Genomic DNA, 27,214 nt, shown 5'->3' on the forward strand with positions numbered 1-27,214 from the left:
CTCTAAGTGCCCTACCCATAGGAACCCTAACTCTAGGGCAGGACACCCTCAACATTGGAACCCTAGCCCTAGCTCCAAGTGCCCTACCCTTAGGAACCCTAACCCTAGGGCAGGAAGCCCTAATCATAGGAATGTTAACCCTAGCTCCAAGTCCCGTACCCATAAGAACTCTAACGGGGGCGGGGGGGAGCACCATATTCATAGGAATCCTAACCCTAGCTCCAAGTGCCGAACCCTTAGGAATCCTAACCCTAGTGCGGAAAGCCCTACTCATAGGAACCCTAACCCTAGCTCCCAGTGCCCTACCCTTAGGAGCCCTAACCCTAGCTCCAGGTGCCCTAGTCATAGGAACCGTAATCTAGATCCAAGTGCCCTACCCTTAGGAACCCTTACCCTAGGTCAGGAAGCCCTACCCATAAGAACCGTAACCCTAGCTCCAAGAGTCCTACTTTTAGGAACCCTAACTCTAGCACGAGAAGCCCTACCCATAGGAATCCTAACCCTAGCTCCAAGTTCCCTACCCTTAGGAACCCTAACCCTAGGGTAGGATTCTTTACCCATAGGAGCCCTAATCCTAGCTCCAAGTCCCCAACCCTATGGTGGGAATCCCTACCCATAGGAACCCTAACCCTCAGATGGGAAGTCGTACCCACAGGAAACCTAACCCTAGCTCTAAGTGCCCTACCCATAGGAATCTTAATCGTAGGTCCAAGTGCTCTATCCATAGGAACCCTAATCCTAGCTCCACGTGCTCTACCCTTAGGAACCGTTATCCTAGCTTCAAGTGTCCTACCCATAAGACCCCTAACGAAAGCTCCGAGTGCCCTACCCTCAGGAACTGTACCCCTAGCTCCAAATGCCCTGCCATAGGAACCCTAACACTAGCTCCAAGGGCCCTACCCATAGGAACCCTAACCCTAGGGTGTGAAGTCCTACCCATAGGAACCCTAAGCCTAGCTCCAAGTTCCGTACCCATAGGAACCCTAACCCGAGCTCCAAGTGCCCTACCCATAGGAACCCTAACCCTAACCCAACACTTTTAACAAGTTTCAATAGCTTTTTCCAAGATAATGTCTCAAAGACCTCTTCTAATCTAATTGTGGCCTGGTATTTGTCAATTAATGTGGGTCACACAACATAAGGACACTAGTTTTGCAAGCTGAAAAAGGCAAAAAGGAATATTCTTCAAAGGAAAAATAGGATGGCCTCATTTAATAGAAATAAGCAAGAAAAGAAGAGAGAAAGAGAGAGAGAGTGTGTGTGTTTGTGAAATTAACCCCCAGAGAAGGTCCACCTTTTGTGGCTGACATTTACAGTATACACCACACAACTTAAGCAGCATTGTTTAATATTTTTTCATAAGGTTGAACTGTTTCACTGTTTTTAGCCGCTTTGAACAACATCCCTTCCCATCCCCACCCCGCTCTCCTTCAATATTAAGCTCATGTATTTTATGTCTGACAGTTTATATGCTTAACTGCATTTATTGTGATCAAGAGAATAGAAAAATACCATTCCATACCACAGGTTCTATACTGACCTCTTGCAGGGGCCCAGAATCTCAATACAGTTCAGGATGTTCCTTTTATTATGTTTTTGATTTTCCAGTCTGATGCAAATGTTTACTGACCTTTTACACCATTTTTTGAAGGCTCATTTTCTTTATCTAGTCATGTGAAGATGAGAAACGTGTCCACTGACCTATTGCCTGATGCAAAACCTCAGATAACCATGATGTATCAGCTGTTAGAGCAGCAAAGGAGACAGCATCAAGGGTATTAACATGATGAATAGACTGCACAAGGGCAGTTCTCTTGGTTATGCTATTATACTGGGTTATTCTTGCCTCTAATTTATACTGAGACAGGATGTTTCTAAAGCCTATTAATATATATGCGGTAAATTGTGTTCTGCTCATATACAGTCTTACAAAGTTAACTTATGAGACCAAAGACTATTTCCACATTCTTCCATTTGAAATAATGGTTTTACTCCAGCATTTATCTAAATCTCCACCAAATGCTGGTCTTGGTATAGATCAAAGAATATTTTGGGTGTGAAGGTATACAAAGAAAATGTATAAAAATGAGCACATGTATGTCTCTCTGTTATACTTTATATTACTGACTTGACAGTATCACTTCATCACCATTTTCTGCACTGTAAAGTGTATTTCCAAACAAAAATCTTTGTAAAATAAGAGCTGAAAGTGTGCTGAGCCAAGTCCTGCTATTACTATCCCATTGATGTCCCCCCTCCCCCCGATTTTATGAGACTTATCGATCAAAATACATGCCTGTTGTTTTTATCTAAAGATTCAAATACATATTTTTGTCTTTACCAACATAGATACTGAAGGCTACATTTTTCATAATGAAATTGTATACTGACTTTCATGTTAATCTCTCTAGTGTATTAGCCACATATGTAGCAGGATGGACAGTGATAAAGCATTATTTTTCTAAAAAGGATTATGAATTATTTTCTGTCATTACTTTCATTTAACACCTCATGAGGTACAAAAAGTCTTTCACTTCTCTGTTCTGAAGGAGCATGCCTTGTGTTTCACATTCCTGAGAAGGTGTAGTTTATAATTAAAAGCCAAATAGATTTATTATACATTCTTTTCTGTATGCACCTACTTTCTTGCTTATTTTTGAATACTGATAGTGATATATTACTGGTAAGCCATCACAACATCAGACCTTTCTATTGAAAGATTATTATGCTATTAGTGTTCAGAATGTAAGTTTGCAACAGAGATAATATAATTATTCTCCATATGTAGTATATTCATGGTTTGTATTTCCTTCCACAGAAATCTCCTTTTCATCCACTGCAATACATTAAAACAAAGCATATCTATATTTGTATAGAAGGATATGGCTGTAGATAGAGGTGGGTAAATGGCCAAAGTTCGGAGGTTCACTTCAGCTAAAATAAATACACCTCAATTTGATACTTCAGTGAAATCTCTTAAATGTACAAAATTTGTAGAGAACAGCTTTTCTCAAAGTATTTTGGCATTTCTACTCCCATTCTCAGGTAGAAGCATAAATGACATAGTCAACAAAACTTTTTGAACATTAGAAACATTTCCAGTCAGATAATATTTGAGTTTTGATTGAACACTCTAATCAGTATCTTTATCTTCTTACCATTTCACTAACCTATGAATGGGAAAGTGAGGGGGAGTGATTGACACATATCCATTAAAATTTGATTTATAGGACACTAGATGGTGCCTATACATTTCTGATGCCCATCCAAACAGCAGTACGCTATGCAACTGTTAGTCTCCCTTGCACCTTTGCATTTTTTATGTAAAACAATAGAGTATTTTTAGACAATAGTTGGTTGCACCAAGGACAAACTTACCTACCACAAAGAGCCAAAGACTGAATTCAACAAAATACCATATCATATCTGTATTCTGCATTCACTGTCACTCAGACTGAGAAAACTTGGGTCTTTTTCAAGGTATTTCTTTATAAATGCTACAAAAATGTACTCATTTTTCAAAAGTTTTATTGTTAAGTTTGAAGACTAGACAAGGTCATACTGGTTTTACATCATCCTACATGATTAAAGTATATACAAAAACATTTGAATGTTACACAGCTTCAAAGGTTGCAAAGGTCATTGTGTCTGAGTTACTTCTGTACTTACTGACACATCAGAAGCCAGCACTTAATATTATATTTCATATTTGTTGTATAGCGAAGATACACTCATTAGTATCCCTAGTTTTCAAAACTCACACTAATTTGTATGCAGTCATTCCAAAAGAGAAAGTCAACCTAAAAATCAGAATCAGTTGACGTGATAAGCCCTTAATAGAACATAGATCAAACTAAGCTTTGTGCCTTGTTTTATTTCTCAGGCTATATAGCACATCATAGAGCTACAGAAAGATGAAGCCAGCCTACATATATTTAACTGGTTCAGGGTGAAATTTAATTAAGAGAACAATTGCACTCCAGTTTGATGTCATTGTTACGATTTATATAAAAATTAAGGATTATTTCAGAATGTTTTCCCAACCTTTCTTAGAAAGACATATTTTCTGTTCTGTTTGTGTATGGAACTCCCATTGTTTTTAAGAGGAGCAAATGGTAGAATCAAGGTAGAATATGTTCCTTAGTGTCAATTAATTTTATGCAGATAAAGAGGTTAAAAAAAAAGTTAAAAGAAAAAATTCTTAAACGATGGGCCAAACTTGGATCTCAGTTGCTATGTTAAATCTGAAGTAACTTCATAGGAGTCAGTGACGTTATCTCAGTTTTATACAGCTATCACTTGGAGCAAAATTTAGCTCGATGGCTGTACAATGCAGTTTAAAAAAAGTTTTCCGGCAACTAAAAGTCAAATGATGTCACTAGAAAAATCCCCAGTACAGCATTTGAAAATGTAAATGCATCATATATGATTCATTTATAAATCATCACAGAGCACTATCACAATGTACTGGGCTTTCTCTTCAGGCTCTGAAGAATGAATTGAAGAAGGCTGACAAAAATAAATAGATGGAAAAATTCACCCCTTTGAAATATTATGAAATAAGAGAAAAGTCTAAATTCTGTAACATAACGTTGCTTTTTTATGTGCTGATGAAATTGAAACATAATTAATCACTGAGCCAATACAGATTAATTCAAATCCAAACTTGAAAATGGAAACTACTAGTAAACATATAAAAATTACTTATGAACATGGCAACTAAATTAAAAAACAACACTAAAAAACAAATTGCTGACTTAGAGAAGTAACTTTCAGAAATGGCCTCTCATTTAGGGGGGGAAAGTCAGATAGAAGTCTATATGCTAACATTTATGCCTACAATTAAATGCAGGCACAAATTAGTGCTCACAAAGTAGGAGGCTAAATTGAGAACCCTTTAGATATCAGGCCAGAAAAAATTCAAACATTACCACCTAACAACTCTTTTGTGAAGACCCTAAAGTGCAAAACATGGGCAGTATGTAATTTAACTATATACCAGTCCCCCCTTTTCCAACAGTTTTTGCTCTTTAAAAATGCCATTATGATTGACTTTCTCTTTAAAATTGTTCACTACAATTGAAGACCACTCCATATATACATCATTAAGGAATGCTGCTAACACAGTTACAGACGAGACAGTAACAGTCTAGTGGCTTTTGTTATGCAGCACAAATTTAAAAAAAATAAACAAAAACTTAGCAGTGTTGCACAGGACCTCAACATGTCTTACACATACTTTCTTTTACCTTTAGAGGGCTCTTAATTAAAATCTTTGAAAATCCATGTCGAAGCCTTATAAAATAAATACTTGTATAAATACAGCATGAGGGTTAAGTAATTTTTATTTATTTTTAAAAATTCAAGTAATTGGAGATGTGCTGTCAAGCAAACCTCCACAAATCAGTAACAAATTTTTGTTTCAAAAATTCCCCACAAAGTTTGAAGGACTTTCAAAGTGAAATTTTCCTTTGTGGAGACCGAGAGATTATATGCAGGTTGTGAAATTCAAACTGTTTTGTTTTTGAAGTAAAATTTTCCCCTTTGCAGATTATGGGACAGCTAGTTATATATCTGGGAAGCAGGCCCAGGTTCATATCTCAATGATGTTATAGCTTCAAAAAATGTAATGGTGACAAACAGAAATTCAGCATTATTTGTTTAAAACATGCAGCACTACATATCTACATCAGCATGTTATGAAATTATAGTAGGGAAAATAATCAGTTATCCAGTGTTCTAAACAATGTTAGTTTAGATAACTAAACCACTTCCCCACCCCAAGAATTTGAGAGTAAAGTAATAACATAATACTGCTTTGCATGTACCTTTAATCTGAGCAACTCAGTGCTTTACAAAAGTGAGTATCATCTCCTTTTACTGATAGGGAAACTGAGGCAGAATTAAAGTGACTTGCCCAAGGTTGCACAATGAATAAGCAACAGAGCTGGCATTTGAACAGAGGTCTCCCGATTCCCAGTTTTATACTCTATCCGTACATTGCCTCACAGGCTTCAAGAGGGATGTGCTCATGTGAAACTTTGCAGAGGGCTAGCATAATGGACACTACCCTGCACATCACTGGGAACATATGCAGTTGGGCTGCTTCCAGCTACTACACAATAGGAGGGGGAGTGGCCTGCCGCTCTCCTCTTACAGTGCTCTGGGGTCATGTGCTATCTGTGGACTATAGTCCTGACATGCCCCATTTACAGCATTCCCCTGTGCAGGCTGAGTTTGTTCCTCCATGCAACAGACATGTAGCTGTTCAGCAGCTTTTGTCCACATGCACCTGCAGACGATACCTCAGAATTGGGTCCTATCTGAATAGGATGTTGTTAAAACAATGTAACATATCTGGGGGGACTAGAAAAGGAAATAATTCTGTGAATAATGTAATGAGATGGGTGAAATTTTGCTATGGGATTAGTTTAAAAAAGCCCAGTGAGGTGGATGGGTGTGAATACACCCTTCAATTAGCATAACCTGTAAGGATAAATTAATCACAATCCCTCCTCCTCACCAAGATAAAAGGGCCATGTTGGTTTGAGTGAAGTGCCTGTGTGTGAGAGGGAAGGGAGCACAGAAAACAGAAATGGAGAGACACAGGCAAAAAGGGAGAATGTCAAGCTGCAGCCTGTGAACAAGGTGTATGACCCTGGAAAAAAGCTAGAGAGAGAGGTCTGTGGGTTTGGTTTTGGCTAAAGAGGCTTGGAGTTGTAAGCTAAGAAACTATTCTTTTGTTTCTGATTCCTCCTGCATTCGGAGAAGCAGGATCCTGTACATTCCTTCTAAATAAGAAAGATTGTGTCAGAGAAAATATCAGTCTACATCAATTTTTACTCCCTACTGTAACATCCCCAGGAGCCAGGGCCCTGAACTTTGAATAGCCACGTGATCGAAAAGGGGCAACAATGGCATACAGTGAACAAACAGGGACAAATGCAAGCCTCACATTACTCACTGACATGCTATAGTCAGGAGGGGATCTGAAGAGCTCAACATTTACATGTTCCTCTGACACAGTTGAGTTCACATTCTGCAGGAACTTCCTGGCCAGCACCACAGAGGGAGCATACCAGGGCAGTGCCGGGGCTAGGAAAAGTGAGCCATGTATATTAGCATCTATTCCCAGATCCCACATGCACCCTCCCTCACTAAGACTAAGGAGGCATCTGAGATAAGTAATCTCCTGGGCAGCTCTGTGCAGACTGCATGCCCACCCCTGAGCAAGTCAGAATATGGGAGCCTATTAATGATGTTTTTGCAGCATAGATGTGCATCTGTTTCCATTGTAAAAGTACTTCGGCCTTGAATTTGGTCTACAGTGTCTAATCTCAGCCTTCTTGAAAAATAAAATTGCAAACTGAATTCATGAACTTTGCTTTAACAAAGTCATTAACTCCGTAATATACTGATAATAGATTTTGTTCCATGTACAAATGGGTCAGTTCTTTTAAAGAAAACAATGCTAGCAATGAGATTAATGTAAAAAAGACAGTGACTATGTCCACAGCATGCATAATATAAAGTAAACTGAATGGAAACAAAATGCTGTTGCATGGACTCTGTAGTTTAAATAAAAGTAATGAAAGGTAGTTTGCAACATCACAAGTACCATATACCACAGAGTATCTTCCAAAATGTGTGTCATAAATACTGACAATGTCTGATAGGCACGAGGGAAACAATATAATGCAGTCATCCCAGAGAAAAATTATTGCTAAAAAGCTGCAGTATCTCTTTTTGCAAGTAAGATGATAGTGCGATTTGCAAACAATGTGTCAGCTCAGGGTTTCTAAAGCTGCAAATGATCTTTTTCATGCAGTTTCTCCTTCCTTGTAAAAAGGATGCTGCTGTTCTTCCCCTAACACATTTCAACCAGTGTGAACAACTCAAAAGAAAACGCGAAAGGTAACTGCACAGCGAAAGGGACAATACTGTAACAGATTTAAAGGGCAGAATCAGGTTGGAACCTTTAAAGGGCAGGCTTAGACTTCGTTACAAAAGACAGTTAGCAGCCTACCAAAAAGTGAGCACTTTTTCATGAAAAACCCATTCAACTTCCTACAGGTTTTGCACAGTTTCTTCTACAGAGATACTTTTAGGAATATAGAGAATTGTATGTCAAACAGAGATCCTCTTCAGTCCTCTTCTGTGCAGCCCAGCAGCTCTGACCTTAAAGTGATCCTGCCATACCATGACCAAGGGAGGATCCTTATGTGCCGTGCATAGATTGGTGGGTCAATGACATTCTTTCTGTGTGTGTCATTGTCAAAATTTCCTTGGAAAACCTAGAATGTAAGAATTAAAAATTATTATTTATGACTGTGTTGCTCTTCGTGAATACAAACTCATGGAAGAAAAAGAGCTGATAAAAGTTGTATATTTTCCCAAAGTAACTGGAAAATATTCTGACTTAGGAAAGGACAGTTTCCCAATACTGCAGCAGAGTCTTTTTCTCAGCTATAAGCTACTCCTTGCAAGGCTTAAAAAGGTCTCCAAAAAGAACCAGGTCAATAATTGCATAAATAATACAATTTAATTAATTTATAACAGTATTTTAGTAAGTTTACTGTCTACTTTGAGGGTCAGGAAAGTGCTTTTTATAATTATCCCAGATACCAGAAAGAGAAAACATGTCATGCTGAAATAAGGTCAATTTCCCAACTGGAGAGTGTTGCATGACTGCATCAGCTTTGCTTAGAGCAAGGGTTCACAAACATTTTCCATAGTGCAGACTTTTTCCCCTCCTACTTGCAATTGCTGGACTGTCTCTCTTCCTATTCATAATGTCCCTCTGGCAACTACAGCACTACCACTGCCTACATGAAAAATTAAATTAAGAAATAATGTATTTCTAGCATCTTTGAATGTGATTTAGCTGTTGGACATAAGATAGAGAACCAGCATCATGTGACCAACCAACTCTTTGTGGACCCTTATCAGTGCTCCATGGGCTACCAGTTTCAGAATGTCTGGCTAGCTGGGGCTGGACCCCAAGAAGTGATGCAGCAATCTGATGTAGTACAGCCCAACTGGCAAATGCCAGCATTGCCAAACGCAAGAGTTCAAAAATCAGAAGACAAACTAAACTCAATTCCAACTTAAAGTTCACACTGTATGTGTTTCTGCTAACATGCTCCAATCCTGAACATGGACTCTGTGGCACCCTCTACTATAGCACTATGTTCTGTAAAAAACAGAAAACTTGTAAGAAAACATGTCCAGAGGCTGAAGGAATACAGAGACATAAATATAGAAGTAGGAGAGGCAAGGAGGGCAAAGGCAAGGGGAAGAGGCAGAAGGTGGACCAGGCATGAGGCTGAGTAACAGGAGGAGGATTGTGAGAGGCAGGTTTAAAGTGCTTTGATGGGAGAATTTAACTGTATCTCAAGTGATTTAGGTCTTGTCACTTAGCTCACTTAGCCTTTTGAGTCAAGAGCCTCTTGGTTCTTTATGAGGGGACTGAGTCAAGGTATACGGGAGAAATTTGATAATAGGGATTAAAATTTGGTAAGATTGTAGGTTGAAAGTTTACCCCAAATTCACAAATGAAGTAAGAAGGCGAAACTACCAGGTAAGTCAGTGGGAAATGAGCTAATTCACTTGAGGGATAAATTTGACTTCTAGACATCTACAGGGTGAGCCATTGTTATATTTACTTCTATTTACGGTACTTACATGGTCACCTCTACCATAATATCTGAGTGTTTAACAATCTATAATGTATTTATCCTCACAACAGCTCTGTGACGCAGGGAAATACTACCCTCCCCATTTCACAGATGAGAAACATGCAGATAGAGACTACAGGCTAGATTTTAAAGGTTTTTAGGCACCTAAAGATACAGGTAGGCATTTAGTAGGATTTTCAGAAGCACCTAGGTACCTACTCCCATTGAAATCAATAGGAGTTAGGTGCCTGGGCACTTCTGAAAGTCCTACTCAATGTCCACCTGTATGTTTAGGTGCTTAAATACCTTTAAAAGATGGCCTTAAGGTCACACAAGAATCTGGGGTTAAGAATTGAACCTGGCTCTACAAAGTACGAGGCTAACATCCTGATTGTTGGACTATCCATCCCTCTGGTCAGCCTAGTCATGTCATTAATCATTAATTAGTTATTAGTAATAATTTTAAAAGTTTCAACTTTAATTCCAAATAGGTGCATGTTAATCATTCTTTTCAAATACAAGGATACTCTGACAGAACTTGATCTTGCTCTCATTACATTTAATAACAAAATTCCCATTGCCTTCAATAGCAGCCTCACAGGACCAACTATATATTCTAATTTTCTACCACAATTTTAAATATTAACATTTTCTTATATTACTATGATTTTACTCACTATATATATATATATATATATATATATATGTTCCTTCCATATTACATTTAAAATATTCCTCACATTTTTTTCTTTTTATATTACAGTCAAACGCTAAATGCTAGCCATTGATGGTGGGATTTTAAAAAGTGCCTAAGTGATTTAGGAACACAACTCCTATTGACTCAGCATAGTACTTGAGCTCTGAATTCACCTAAGCTCTTTTGAAAATCCCATCCTGAATTTCCCCCAGCCTTTTAGCTCATTCATCTAATATTAAACTGCAAAAATAAGACTGAAACATCAAGCAAATATTTCAGTCACTCCATGGGTGAAATCATGGAAACTCTGAAATCAGTGGCAGTCTTGCTATTGACTTCAGTCATCCCAGAACTCCCTGTTACAGATGGCTTTGGTTTGCAGCAGTTGACTGATCTTACCCATTGGCTAATCTGCTGCACAGCCGATATCTGCAGCCTTGCTCTAAAGTTGTATCAAAATTACTAACATTTTAAAATTAAATACCTTTCTGACTTAGCATTTTTGGCATACACTGGATGTTGAGATAAATTTGGTAAATCATATTGTTTCACACATAGGGTGACCAGATGTCCTGATTTTATAGAGACAGTCCTGATTTTTAGGTCTTTTTCTTATATAGGCTTCTATTACTCCCTCACTCCCTGTCCCGATTTTTCATACTTGCTGTCTGGTCACCCTATTCACACAGTAGGACATCACTGAAGTGGAGTAGACATTTTATTTCATCACTAGTGAGTATAGCTTGGACAACCTATTTTGCTATGAATTCACTGATGATCAAAATTTCAGGAAATGGAAAAATGGTATTGTTAGTGAAAAAAAGCTCTGACTGAGTCAAAAAGTCTGAATACTGTGCAGCTCACATATGGTGGGTTTCTGTTTTGTTTTGTTTTCAGCTAGGGTAAAGCAATATATAAATTAATATATTGACTCTAGTTTGTGTTAAAACAGTGTAGGATTTTTTCCTTAAGTCACAATAGCCACATATTTATTTTAAAGATTGTTTTTCTGTTGGAAAGATGAGAAAGATATTTTGAGAGGGAATTTTCAGCATATTTGGAAGTTCTTCATTCCCTTCAAACTTTGACAAATTCACTTTCTGTGTTCACCTGAACACCAGTGAAAAGGTAGAAGAGCAATATCTATTGGCTTTTCAGTGTCTTATAAAAAATGAAATAGGGTTTTAGTTCTTTCCTACTGGACAGTACTCTATGACAACTGGCACTCAGGCCATGTCTTCACTTACCGGTAGATAGGCTCTGCTGCAATCGATGCAGCGGATGTTGATTTAGTGGGTCTAGTGAAGACCCACTAAATCGACAGCATAATGCTTTCTGGTCGACTCCGGTACTCCACTTCTCTGAGAGAAGTCAATGGGAGAGCATCTCCCATTGACACAGTGCAGTGTAGACACCTACATTGACCTAATCCACATCAATTCCAGTTACATTATTCACTAACTGGAATAGTGTAACTTAAGTTGACTTACTGTGGTAGTATGGACAAGGAAGTTTTAACAGAGATGCCAAAGACTGAATGCATGGGGGACTAAACCAGTGGTTCTCAAACTAGGGAGCTTCTTGTTCAGGGAAAGTCCCTGGTGGGCTGGGCTGGTTTGTTTACCTGCTGCATCTGCGGGTTCGGCTGATCGTGGCTCCCACTGGCCGCAGTTTGCCTCTTCAGGCCAATGGGGGATGCAGGAAGTGGTGCAGGCTGGCCTTCCTGTAGCCTGCATTGGCCTGGAGCGGCAAACCGTGGCCAGTTGGAGCTGCGATTGGCTGAACCTGAGGACACAGTAAGTAAACAAATTGGCCTGGCCCGACAGGGGCTTTCCCTGAAAAAGCGGCGGCCCTAGTTTGAGAACCACAGGACTAAACTATCCTCTCAGCCCTAAAGGTGGTCCTTTCATGCGAAATATTTACAATAGCACAAGAAAATGTACACTGCTTTCCATGCTGTATATATCCCTTGAACATAAAACATCTTTTTGAAGTGCTATCAATCATGCACCCTAAATACATAAGAACGTCCATACTGGGTCAAACCAAAGGTCCATCTAGCCCAGTATCCTGACAGTGGCCAATGCCAGGTGCCCAGAGGGAATGAACAGAACGGGTAATCATCAAGTGATTCATCCCCTGTCACCCATTTCCAGCTTCTGGCAAACAGATAAATTTGATATGATACATGATAAACTGGCACCTAGTTACTATAGAGATAGGCACATTACAAGTGCATAGGTAGTTAAAATAGATTACATTAGACTAGAGAGAGAGACTACTGAGAAAACAACACTAAGGGCTAATGAAAAAATATATTTATCATAGGAGACCATTCGTAGATTGAGTGCAGTATTGATTAGATAAATCAGCTAGAGCTTTGGGATAACAAGATTGCTTCTCACTTTAAGTTTCTTTTGTGGCAATGTTGTACTGTAGCAAAAAAGACCTCAAAACTTTCAAGCTCTAGCTAACAATGGTACTAGCATAAACCCTATAATTTTTCTCCTCATTGAAGAATTAAATAAGCCAACAATGATAAATTGAGACAGATGAAAAATAATAATTTATTGCAATTTTTAAAAAGTTTTCCACAAAATATTGGTTGAAATTTCAAAATATTTTACCCAGCGCTGATGGTTATCAAGTATAAAAAACACTGCAAAAATTTCACACCACAGAGCTGATGAAAAATGTAGTTTTTTACTGTGGAAGATGTAGATCACAAGGTAAAATGAACTATAGGTCTGACCCTGAGAGGACCTTTCTACCTGCAGAATCCTGCACCAATGAGGAGCCCCACTGAAAACAAAGGGGTCTGTACTGGTGTATAGGTCCACCCATGGAGATCTCCATGCAAAATTGGGGAAAAGAAAGATGCATTAGATGAAAACAAAATTACATGTAATTCTTAATTAAATGAAAGCAGTGTAATTGACCAACAATATGGAAATAAGAGTTAGGGAAGTTCTTTTTCTAGTTCATTGGCATGTTTGCTTGTACTTGGAGCAAAAATAATATGTTTAAGTCTGGAGTGCAGAACATTTTTCAGCTTGATACAGAACCTATCTCCAAGGCTATTTTCTGATTTGCTAGTTCACATTAAAGTTGGCAAGTCTAGAATTCATCTTAGTTCATCTTTCATTTATAAGCGATTAATTTGTTGAGATGGACCAAGGCAAATACCTTTAGGGAAATAATTTTGTATTTAAATGACTGACGTCAATGTTTGTTTCAAATGACTATTGACCATTACGGCACCATTGTTTGACATATTCAAAAACTTAAATTTGCAACTGGAACAACATCCCATGTGTAAAAAAAATTGCTCAAAAAATAAAGCGATATTATTGAATCCAAGAGTTTCAACTCTTCAACTTGCTTCCAAAGATGCATGAATTGTAACAGCTCTACACATTCACGTTATTTTCCATCATTCTCTGTGTTTGAGCCAAAGACCGCTGAAGTCAGAAGAAGTTTTCTATTAACTTCAATGGACGTAGGACCTGTGTGTGCCCTCTATTGCGGAAAAAGAAGGAAAGATAAATTGTATTCTGGCTTCCACATCCTTTGATTACCTCTCAAAATTTTCTGTCAGCCACATGAGAAAAACTTCAACAAAATAATCTGGAATACAGTGCTTTAATTGTTATGGGTGGGTGAACTTTTAAAAACTTCTTAATAACTTTTCATGTTCTTTTATCCAGATTCTACCACTCTTACTCAGGCTAAAGAGTAGTTTACTCCACAAGTAGTCCAAGTGAAATCAATGTGGCTCCTTATGGAGTAAAGTATTACTTCGTGTGAGTAACAGTAGCAGAACTTTGCCTTTGTTAAGCGTAATGTATCTGACAGCGGCATACAATATGACAATGTGAAAGACAGCTGCTCTAACAAGGACACATGCAATTATGTGAGAGAGTATGTGCAAGTATACTGAATGTGTATCTGGCTCCTGTGTATCCTCACCCTTCAGAGCTGAAAAACAGGGCATAGCAGCTGTTAAAATTATGCAATAAAGGTCCAGTATGATATTTTAAGTATGACAACTTATTTTATAATTGGAGCCTACTCAAATGAGACTAAAAACCTGGAAAATATAGCATGGGATGCTCACCTTCAATAAAATGTTGGGTTTTTTTATAGCAAAATGTGCCCTTATCTATAACTGGGGTATACAATTAAGTTGCCTTGCTTTCAGCAGTTATTGAAATTTTCAATTTTCAATGCTTTTATAGCACAAAAAACAAATCTAAATACTGACAATGTAAGATGAATCATATTTTTTAAAGCTAAACAAATATCTTATAACAAAACTTAATAATTGAGAAGAAATGTTTAAATACAAAATAAACTGGAAAAAACTGAATTATAGCTAAATAATGTATTGTGAACTGTTTATGCTTTATTCTCAAGCTCCAAGCTAGTATCTCTTTTATGGGGCACGTCAGCCTCAGGCAACCTTTGACTAGGCAATTGCAGTGGGAGGGAATGTTTGTGGTAGAGTGTCAGTGAATGTGCAGAAAGAACAGGTGTGCATGGATTCTAACTCCCCACAGAAGACCTTTGTGGTTTACATGTCAGGTATAAACCTAAATTAGATTAAAGTGGTGGCTTGGCCATAAAATAAAGGTTTTTTTGAAAACAATTCTAAGCACCATTATATTTATGATGCTGGGGGAAGAAAAGAGACTAAAAATTGACAATCAGTCCCCCAAACAATGTTGCTGTTAATATACTGCCTATTGCAATATTTCTGTGCCAAGCAAAATATCTGAGATGGACCCTCTATTGGAAATGCAATCCCTGCTTGGATTAGATCTAGCTGAAAAGAAAATTTTGGTGCTGCTTCTATTTAGAGTTGGAGTCAGTGTAGATCAGAACTCAGCTGACTGGCAGCAGTTAAAATGGCAGCAGGGATACTGTTCCTTCTTTCAAACCTTTTTTTAAATTATTATTTAAAAGCATGCTGCATTGAAAAATAATGCTTGAAAGCCGCATTCCCTTCTGTTTAAAGTATCTAATTTATATATTGCAAATTCACTAAAGATGATACACTCAGCAGACACTGCATTTGTAAATTTGAAAAGCTACTTTTTTTTTCTTATAAAGTAACACTTTCAGTCACAAAGAGTGAGATAGCTCAGTGGTTTGAACATTGGCCTGCTAAACCCACAGGTGTGAGTTCAATCCTTGAGGGGACCATTATAGGGATCTGGGGCAAAAATCTGTCTGGGGATTGGTACTGCTTTGAGCAGCAGGTTAGACTAGATAATCTCTTGAGGTCCCTTCCAACCTTGATATTCTATGATTTGGAGACTAGGTAGGAGTCAGCAAAAGTATTTTTAAACATCTCTACCAACTGTGCTATCACTGGCAGATATCTGGTTGGATATTAATTCTGTTGACTCCAATGGAAGATGATGAGGCACACTGCTGGATTGGGCAATAGGTCTTTATTTCCATTTATGTATCTATCCTATAGATATAGATATCTATATGTACATATGCAGAGAGAAAAAGCAATTCTTTCCCTGACACTAGCATGTGTTAGGTTCCTTTATTCTTCAGAGTGCTCAAAAAGGTTTCACTCTTGGACATCTCCTTTCTGCTTCTCCTATAGCACTTTGCTAGTAACAGGCTTAGAGTCAGGAGTGGGGTGGAGGGTGGATCTTTACATGGAGATGGCATGTGATGCCCACAAATGGTAGGCAAAAGAGATTGGGATGAGCATAAGGATGTTTGCCCTTCCAACACTAGATGGCTCAAAAATGTAACTTTTCTGGTGAAGAATACCATACTAGCAGAAAAAATAATGGACTCCTACAATGAATCTAACCTCTTTTTTTCAATTTCCCTTTTGTTTGTTTTTGTTGTTTGTATTTTTAAGATTTAGATGAATGTAAGTATATGCATTTCATGACACAGACACATGCAAACATATATATTTCTATGTATGTATCTCTCTGTCTCTCTCATGTACGCACACGCACAAAAGCAACTTTCATGGCTGGAATGTACCTGATTTCCAAAATTATTATGTGTCTTTTATTTTTATCATATTTGTAATGAGTTCAAGGGAGATAATCATTTCCAAATAGGCAAAACACAGAAAGGCAATCATGTAGTATTTTTTATCCAGAAATGTCTAGTGATACCACCTGATGGGACTTTACTCCTTTAAATGGAGTTTGTGAATTGTTCAGACTGGCAGGTTCAAAGTCAAAAGTAATCTTCAGAAATTGAGATTATTAAAACATTTCAAAGCCCTGATTTCCCTGGGAAAATACCCACTCAGATTCAAATGTGGGTACTGTCAACATAAGCACATAATTTCTTCTCAATTTTCATCACAGTGTGTGGGGACAAAAGCCATTTCTTAGGAAGGCACAACATGAAACTATATGGTGAAGCTATGACCTAAAATTTATAGGGCCAGATACTCATCTTGTGGAACTGGTATAGCTCTATTGAAGACAACTGAGCTAAATCAATTTTCACCAGATGAGTACCTGGCCTGTAGTTTTAAAGAGCAAGGCCAACATTTTGATTTACACTTGGAACTAAATTAAAGGATACTGGAGTTTTGAACTGATACAATAAGTTCCCTGCGGCCAACAGGGCAGTTTTACTCTGCACAAGCTGTAATGTCTGAGTTGTATTGAAGGTTAACCTCCAGGCAAGTTCTTACAACTATCCACTCTGGAGGTGACAAAGGCATAGATAGCTGTAGTGAGAAATAGTACACCTCTATCTCGATATAACACTGTTCTCAAGAGCCAAAAAATCTTATCACGTTATAGGTGAAACCGCATTATATTGAACTTGCTTTGATCCACCGGAGTGTGCAGCCCTGCCCCCTCGGAGCACTGCTTTACCTTGTTATATCTGAATTTGTGTTATATTGGGTCGCGTCATATTGAGGTAAAGGTGTAATAAGCATCCTCTTCAACACTGATGAAGATGCACTTTTGGCATCCAATTCATCTGAAGTAATCAAAGATCCATGAATACCCCAAAACTGAGAAGAGATAGGCAAACCCCATCATGTTGGCTAGATATCATCTCCACAATATTCTCTATATATTTCAAAACAAACAACTATCCTCACTTCTGTCTTATCTGGAATGAGAGTCAGACAGAACTCTAAGAAGTGTTGGGTCAGAAGACAAACCAACCAACCAGATTGCCTTATCACATAACAGGACACATCTCTTGTCTAAAACATCAGCTGATATGTCTTATACAACAGACCTGCAAAATAGCTAGGGACTGATTTTAAGAGGATGTTTAAAGATAGAGAGAAAGAGATAAATGCATAGGGATGTGTTATCAGAACCATACACTTTTGTAATCAACATCCACAAAACCCTACAAAAAAGTTTATACTTGAATTTCTTTTTGGAGAAAACCTTGTTTGTTTTTTAAATGTTGAGATGGCAAGCCCTTCTGAAATGCATAAATGCAGATGTGTTAGCTAAATGAAAAGCTTGTAATGTAATATCCTAATATTATTGCTATCTAATGACCTTGCTAAACTAATTATTAATAGAAGAAGCCATTTAAATATTGAATATTTATATTAATGGGGATTTACCATCATCATCCTGAAAAATCCCACAGGGATGTATCCTCCTTGCAGACAGAATACCACCTGGATCAGTCTTTGCTGAGATGCTTAGGTGGTCTGGCTGCATATTCAGTTTATGTCCATCGTTGGCACCCCACAGTATTTTCAGGGGAAGGTGGCACCAGCTTCTCCAGTAAAGAATCTGGATGGCCAGCATCAGCCGGAGTCTGCAGGATCAGTTACATTGATAGGAAGATCATTTCAAGACACTCTTTAATTATTCTTTGTCTGCAGTTCCTCTTCCATTTGAAGAGTGGCAGAAAATTGAGGACACTTGTATAAAACCTGCTGCTGCCATGGTTTCAGACCCTTCAGTGGCCTCTGTCAGGTCACTGTGACATCAAACTTGCTATGAAACTGCAGATCTAGAGAACTATGCTTATATGAACTCTATTGTACTGAAGTGAAATGTGGATGCTGAGGAAGGCTAAAGAACACTGGATTGATGTTTTTGATTCTCGTCATCTTCATCAGCTGCTCCATATCAAGTGGCAGAACAACATCGGAAATGAGGATATTTACAGCTGAACCCAGCACTGGTTCAGTTTCAGTGATTTTCTTAGTCTGGACATATTAGAATGAAAGACCAACAAATTCTGTAGCCACTACAAGTCCGGCAACCACATGGATGCCAAAAGTTTTGGTGGCACAATAAGATTGCCAGTGATGAACATAAACTGAATGGGGAATTAATTAATCAATATACAAGCAACCCCCTTACCCAACTGAGGAAGACAAAAAGAATCATTTTCCAAAAATTATTAAAAATCATCAACTTCTTTACTAACTGTTTAAGATAATTATTTAATTTTAAAAGACTATTTGAACTAAAAACTTTTATATAAAAAGAGTATTTGGAATTTTTAAAAGTGGAATTTCATTTCCTGTTAAACCCTAATAAAACTAAAGAAATATTTCAGAAAATGGACTGAATAAAAACAATTTTTAAAACTATAACTATAAATATTATCTGAGGCTTTCCAGCCACAAGAGAACAAAGGCCATTAGAAGTGTGTGGCACATTCATGAAGTATACTGAATATTCAGGACCTGAAGGTGTCATCAAAAACAACCCACAAAGGAATGGAGCCAGTGAAATGATTACAGCAATCAACTATGAATATAAACAGGACTGAAATTTCATGAAAATAGGAAGCAGAAGAGGATAAAATTCTGAAGTGAGCATCCATTACTCCCACTCTCTGCTATTCTGTTCAAGCATTCCTCAACTCATTCCGTGCATCTCTACAAGCAGGCTGCCACAGACAGCTAAGAAGACAAAGAAGAGAACAGACAAACAGCAGCAACAATAAAAGGCAACCTTTTAGCCCAGATGACAACCAAGACTTCATCATAGTGAGATGGAAGTAGCCAAAAGCACTACCAAGGGATTAGGTTTGAAAACTCTTGGAATGAGTTTATTGGAGTATTGAAATTTACATCAAATTTGGAACCATAATTATTTTAGGAAATAAGACTTTGGTCTCAGTTTATCATGAGAAAAGTGCCCCACCAAAGGCTGTGTTAACTCTCAAAAGAGTAATTTTTGGTCAAAGCTCTCCACAAAGAAGTACACTAAGACCCTGTCAGAAGTAACCAGTTTGTCATTTGTGTTGTATTGTTTAATGCTGTATTTTTTTTTCTTTAATAATAAAATAGCCATGGTTAATAATTGTGACTATTTTGCTTGGTTTTAATTGCAATCTCCACGAAGGTATTTAAAGACCCCTGTGACTAAAATGGTGGGGCCCTTTATTCTTGGTAAATTGAGACCAACGTCTTATTTCCCCAAATTATTATGAGCCCAGACTTGATGTCTCATAGGAAAATAGAAAAACTGTTCATGGGTGAGCAAAATAATTTTGTTTACAAGCGGATTCTGCCAGGTTATCATTATAATGTGAAACAATTTATCAGTGGGTAAAATAAGCAATCTTAACTAAATCCTAGGAAATCAAGGAAAGTGTTTTAAATCAGTTAATTAGAAGAAGTAGTGAGGTAAGAAGTTGTCTTAAAACAAGCCAAATAGCAAATAATAAGAATCTTAAATAAATTAAATCTCATCATTTCTATCATTATCAATGTTTAGCCCTCATCTCCTCTCCATGAATATGTGATCTGACCATGCAGTGATTAACAGGAGAACCTGTTAATATCTTAAGTAACAACAGTGGGAGTTGCATCCCTGAACTGTCAATAAAAAGTATAATTAGAGTGAGATACCACTTCTTGTTTCTCTAGACTAAATATTTTTAGTAATTTTGGGGCTAAAACTACCTGGTACTTAATAATATACAATACCCCTTTCCATACCACATGCCAAATGCAAATAAATATTTTTAAAGAACTTTGCTTTACATTTGCTGTTATCACTAATCAACATTGCACTGGACTTTTAAACCTGGAAAATTCTGAAAAACGAAAACCAGAGTGCCTGAAAAGTTCTCCTATATTCTCACAGCTTTGGTATTAACTATAATACTATACATAAGCAAATCAAGTACTAAATTTGAAAATGTGTAAAATATTGTTAAAATGTGTCCATAACCTGTATTTTATGCACAAAGAGAATGTGATAAATCTATAAATATAAGTAGAGTATTAAAATAATTATACATTTGACAAAAGAAAACTAAGCAAAATGATTACAGAAAATAGGCCAATTTAAAAAAAAATATATAATAGCATCTCATTTCACATTTCCAATTAGCCTGCGCAATCAGTTGCTAAGGAGATTTACTAGAAGTGTAGATTATACCATTTATATTGCTAACTACCTGATTTGCCCAGAAATTGAGCCTACATTTAAATATTATAATCTTTGTCTGCAATTAATTGTTCCTGCAATTTCTGATCAGGACTGACGGTGCCAAATTCTGGATGAAAATTTAAAAGCTGAACTGAGGCTCCTTTAAAAGTGTGGCCCTTTACATATTATCAAGAAAAATGCAATCTTTAGACCTCTATTTGACATTACAATTGCCTCTAGGTTATCTACTGCACGGGAAGCAATTTAAAAATCACAGTCAGAATGTGATTAAAAAAAAAATTAAATCTGCTCATGCTTGGTATTAGTGGCCTTGCCATAAGAGATATAGTAAGCTACTGACCTCTAGCTGAGAAGAACAAGATAACTATTTTACTCCAGTCGTTCTAAAATACACTTTCTTCACATATGTAGGTTGCTTAAACTTCAGTAATTCCTGACTGCAGGGAAAACATTAATATATCCTAGAGGTTTCATTCTAACTATTTACAATGACCAAGAAAGGCGTTATTTTTAAAGATGCATTTTTTCCAGTACCCTTTAGTTTGCATCTCTAGATGAGCTCAATATAGGTTTAAACTGAGATGACTGGCAGTTAAAATGTCAGAAGCCAGACAGAAGCAGCAGGTGCTACTGTTCTTGCTTTCACAGGTTTTCCATTTAAAAGTGTGCACCACTGAAACCTAAAGCTAAAAACCACATTTCCTTCTCTTTGAAACATCTAATTCATTTATTTATTGGCTGAATGTGAAAGGTGGTGATCAGCACTTTACATATACATTGAATGTATATATATATTTTAATAGGTTTTTAGATCTATAATTTATTCATTGTATGAAGTGATAGATTTTGTTTGGGGTTGAAGAGCAGATCTCCCTTGGGGACTGTGTTCCCTTTTCCTCCATTTCTGGCATTATTTTTTCTTCCTAAGACATTGGACCATTGGGCAGCCAGTTGGCCATGGAAGACATTAGAACTGTGTAAATTGCCTGAAATAGTAAATAAAAGTTAGACAACTAAGTGTCTGAAAAATGATGGCAGGTGGTTACTAATCACCAATAATGGGAAGCAAAAATCTATGGGGACTCTCAAAGGATATGACAATCCTATCCTACTCAGGATAAGTTAACATCAAGACTATCATAAAGCTGTCAGGCCATGGTAGAAAAAAGGGAAACATCAGTAAGTTTTGCTTAGTGCAGTAAAGCATCCTTGAAAATATTTATACATTTGGGCCAGATCCTGTAGACATCCTCAAAATTGGTTTTTCTGCAAAGGCTGGTCGGATTCTGTTTTTGTCCAAACTATTTTTCTTCTGTTTCTCCTATGAGTGCAGCTCAGTATTTCTTGATAGTGTCTCTTTCTATGCTGCTACACCAAGGAGCAAAGTTAGAGTAAACTTGAATGCATGTTCTCTTTTTTACTGTAATGAATGCAGTACTTTGCTATTAGACGTTTGGTCTCTGAAAGACATTTCCTTTTTTTAATGCAAAGGTTATAAACTAATATGAGTATGAAGTACTAATGTTGGTACACCGCTACCTCAATATAACGCCACCTGATATAACACTAATTCAGATATAATGCGGTAAAGCAGTGCTCCGGGGCGGGGGGGAGCTGCGCACTCCAGTGGATCAAAGCAAGTTCAATATAACACGGTTTCACCTATAATGCTGTAAGATTTTTGGCTCCCAAGGACAGTGTTATAGCGAGGTATAGGTGTAACTGTCAGATATTTTGGATAGATTTATGGTACATCCAGGAAAAGGTGAAATTATTGTTTCCTATTTTTATCTGATAACCAATTATACTAAACACACATACATAACCACATCTGTCAGTACCTTTTCAGTTTTATTGCTATAATGGCAGATTTTGCTTTTATTATCTGGAGTCTTGGAATTTATTGCAAAAGAAAGTCACTACAGGATAAAACCACTGAGATCTGCCATCTTGTTCTCAATAATATTTGAGAGAGAAAGACTTAAAACAGAACAATATGGGCCAGATTATGATACCCTACTCATGCTGAGTGAATAGACTCTTTTAATTAATTTAAATCAATGGGTCTACCCAAGAAGCAAGCTATCACTAATTCCATGTCAGCAAAACTGTCCATATGGATATACCATAGTTTGTATCATAAGCTCTTTTATAGAATGCAAAAACTGAAAATACAACTGATATGTGTGAGATATGTTTATGGTTCCTTTTATTAAAAAAAAAGTTCTACGAATAATAAATACAAGTGGAAACATTTAATACCCTGAAAAAAACAACAACAATTGTTGCCTTGAGGCAACAGTTACTTTAACTGCTAGAATAAGACATTGTGCTAACCATTTGGAACCTAAATATATGCTATAAATGGCCATTAGTGTAACTATGTTCCAATTATCCATAACCCAGGAGAATGTTTTAATAAATAATTTCCATTTTGTCTGCATTTTAAAAAAATGATTCCCGTAAGCGGTGTACGTATTGTAAACAAATCCATAATAAAAATTTGACCATGCTATTAATTCAGCTGTTTGCAGCCTCTAGTATAAAGTCAATGTACACTGAACAACATTCGAAATAAAAAAAAGAGAGAAATTAAATATATATGTATAAATCAATCACTAAACCTACTCTTGAACACCTGTGGGAGACAGACCTCCAAACTGATGCGAAAATGGTTATTATGGTAATTATAATAATATATCATTTCGATTATTACAAACCTGTCTTTGCCTTTACTGAATTTTAGAACAAATTTACCATTATTTTTATGCATACAATGCTTGGAAAACAATAGCATATATGCTTATATTTATAGTTGCTTACTTCATTAAATTAAACATTTGGACTAATTAAAAAAAACTCCTAGGAAATCTGTTTTCTCCCAAAAAATGAGAGGCACAAAAAGCATCAAGGAGAATGCCCCTTCCTTGGCTATAAACCTGTACATATCATTTCTAGGTCCAATTGCACAGACTCTGGAATGCAGCTTTATAATGTCTATTTTGCTTTAATATTCTCTATAGTTTGAATTTTATATTATGTTAGAAAGACATATCTAAATGTTAGTTATTGCTATTTGTCCCATGCATAGACTATGTGGTAGGAGTTTTAACTGAGAATTGTAGGTAAATCTATTGTAGGATGTTAAACTGAAGCTACTAAAGTTATACATTTTTAAAACAGCAGGTCCAGTGAACTTACATCCAAAAGTTTTAAAGGAGCAGGCTGAGGCTCTCGCTGGACAATTAATGTTGATTTTTAGTGAGTAATAGAGCACTAGGGAAGTTCCACAAGACTGCAAGAAAGCTAATGTTGTGCCAGTTTTTAAAAAGGCTAAATAGGATGACCCAGGTAATCATAGGCCTGTGTGTCAGGCTGACATCGATCCCAGACAAGATAATGTAATAAGTACAAATCAGCCTTGGCTGATGGAAAATAGATCCTGTCAAACTATCCTGATATGTTTTTTTTTATGACAATACAAGTTTGGTTAATAAAGGCAATAATGTTGATGTAATATACTTAGACTTCTGAAAAGCCTTTGACTGCACAACATTTTGATTAAAAAAGCTAGAATGTTATAAAATCAAAAAGAATGGGCTCTTCAGTCTAGCAGAGAAAGGTATAACACCATCCAATGGCTGGAAGTTGAAGCTAGACAAATTCAGGAGGGAAATAAGTGTTAAATTTTTGACAACGAGAGTAATTAACTATTTGAACAATTTACCAAGGATCATGGTGGATTCTCCATTACTAACAATTTTTAAATCAAGATCAGATTTTTTTTCTGGAAGATTTGCTCCAGGAATTATTTTTGGGACATTCTATGGCCTATGTTATACGGGAGGACAGAGAAGATGATCACAGTGGTTCCTGAAGTATGATGGGTTAGAATCTATTAATCTAGATTGTAATCTGGGGAACTGTTTGGTTAAAAGGCAAACTACCATAGAAATGTCTTCTAAAAAAGAAGGTTACAACTGCCTTGTTAAGGGGTGGGAATATATTATTTTCTACAATGTGAAAGCAAAATGATGTGCGGCACCTGTTTTTTCAAAGCAATAAATGCTGACTTGGGAGTCTTTGGTTACCCCTTCCCTCTCCTGTCTCCTGTCACTCGCTCCTATCCCTCCTGAGAAAAACCTCAGTTTTAAACTCACAAAGATTTCTGGAAATATGCTTTGTGACACTGATTTCTTTTATAAATTCTAAAGTCTTCATTTGTTTAACTTTAAGGAAAATATGTATAGTGGTGAAATTTTTTGGTTACTTCTAACCTTATGTTTCAATTTAAAGGTGAAAACCTGTTTGTTTATTCCCTAAATGCTTAAGATGCAAAAGCTTCTTTTGTGATGTTCTTTGGCAAATGTTTTGCATCTAAATCCAATCATCTAAAATAATAACTTACAATACCATTACTGTGTGAGTAGTAATATGTTTTATGTACCAATATAGAATCAAGTGACCTTGCTAAAACTGGTTACTAATATAAGAAGCTATTTGAACATCAAATATTTATATTAATTGGAGAATTAATTAGTTATCTAAAAATCACAAAGACAACAATCACCTCTTCAGGGATTGTTAAGAAGACATACAATGATTTTTTTTTGATGGCCACTTGAGTTGAAGACTCTCTTTGAGAATTTTTAAATAGACTATTTTGAAAGCTCAGACTTGCATAGAAAATAGGAATGTGAGTGACTTATGAATATCTTGCTTGTCTTTGATAGTGGTGTGATTGATCACCTCACATGACTATTATAGTGAGGATCATATCCCTGCAGCAGTATGAAGAGAGACCATTATTAAAATTTGACCTGTCACTTCTTTTTTCTCTAGACTATGTTGATATAAAATTACATGGCACTCAATACCTTAAAACACCCCTTTCTCTAACATCTGCCATTAACATTTGCAAAAGGAAGAGTTCTGGAATTAATTTATTTTAAAGCATATTAAGACCGCTGATGCAATATTAATGCATATGGGTGGGCATATGGGTAAAATTGCCCAAAACCATTTGGTATAAAGGCACATTAAAAAAAAAGTATTTATTTTTTCAAAATAGCTAGCACATTTCATCATATGCTTATCAAAATCTCAGCAGGGTTGCTGTTCTCAAAAACACAAACAAGATACTTTTTATATGCATTCTATTGCAGAGTTCAAGGGAGAAATAATTTCAATAAATGGAGAACTGTAAAGTTTTATGTCCCGCATCTAATAGCTTTGGATCTGGCACATTGCATAGATATGTACGATATTATAGTATCAGTGAATGTCATTGCGGTTTATGATTCCTTTCTATTCACCTTGACACAGACAGTACATATTAACCTGCAGGCTACCAGCACTGAGGTTACTACTTTCTGTAAATGCAACCCAAATATCAATTGCCTCATGATCTTACCTTATCTTTTTTTTGTTTTTCATCCTGGTAGATGGTCCAGTGCTCTCCATCGTTACTGTAAGCAAGTTTATAAGAGCCCACAAACTGTACATGACCAAAATCTTTAGCTCCTTGAGTAATTATGCCAGTCACTTTTGTAGGAACAAGGAGGTCAATCTATAAACAAACAAACAAGAAAGTCAAACATAGTTGTAATATTTTAAATTCAGCAACTGACTTTGTGTCACCCAAAAACATAAAGATACATTCTTGATCATGTCATAGCAGCTATGATGCCCTAGAGCACAAGCTAATTTAGGAAAGCCCTTAGTTTTGTAGAGAAACCACCTCAACAATTGTTTAAGCTGATTTCCAAAATGTCTTCTAACTTACAAGAGCCTACTTAGACCAGTATTTTCCAAGATCTGGAATATAAATATTGGATTGGCTTTACAAGAATCCTACATCTTGGATAGGACTTCTCCATTCCTAATAAAGAGATTTTAGAATTACTTGTGCATTATTTCTCCAGTCCTGATTTTCAGTATTTATATGCTTCTGCAGCCTCAAAGTTAGGATTTCCACACAATCATGGTCTGTTATATGACATCTGCTGTTTGGCATTTTGTTTGATTTGTGATGTGTGTGAGTGAGTGTATAAATGCAGCCTACATTCCTTATTTCCTAGAGCTGCTAATGGGTTCCTCTGGTGTGGAACTTCAATTTTAGTTGCTCCCCTTCTACCTCCCCAGCTCTCAAACTAGGGGCCAGATCATCAGCTGGTATAATTTGGTCTGGTTCCATTGACTTCAGTGAAGCTACACTTATTTGCACTAGCTGAGGGCTTGGAGATTTCTAAAATGATTTTGACACTTTAACTGCATCTATTGCCCAGTATATACTTACCCCCATGAATTTTAGTTTTTGCTCCAGGCTAAATCATTTCCATATTTATGCTTATACTTTCTAAGTAGCAAATGCATTTTTTTTTTTTTGCAAAATAGTCTCCTGCAAATTGGATGTCTGTGACACCCCAATAACAGAGAGC

General features: G+C 36.8%; 1 protein-coding gene across 1 annotated transcript in view; it reads right to left on the reverse strand.

Annotated features, from left to right (window-relative positions):
- Nucleotides 1–6,258: 6,258 nt before the first annotated feature.
- EDIL3 (EGF like repeats and discoidin domains 3) overlaps nucleotides 6,259–27,214 on the reverse strand; it is a 436,701-nt gene continuing 415,745 nt past the window's right edge. The window contains exons 10-11 of the mRNA XM_075067055.1: nucleotides 26,188–26,343; nucleotides 6,259–8,294 (exon numbers count right to left, since the gene is read on the reverse strand). Coding sequence (XP_074923156.1) covers nucleotides 8,145–8,294; nucleotides 26,188–26,343 — 306 coding nt within the window. The 3' untranslated portion in view covers nucleotides 6,259–8,144. The remainder of the gene's footprint in view (nucleotides 8,295–26,187; nucleotides 26,344–27,214) is intronic.

Source organism: Chelonoidis abingdonii, chromosome 6 (assembly GCF_003597395.2).
Source record: "Chelonoidis abingdonii isolate Lonesome George chromosome 6, CheloAbing_2.0, whole genome shotgun sequence".
In the NCBI taxonomy this organism is placed as follows: domain Eukaryota; kingdom Metazoa; phylum Chordata; order Testudines; family Testudinidae; genus Chelonoidis; species Chelonoidis abingdonii.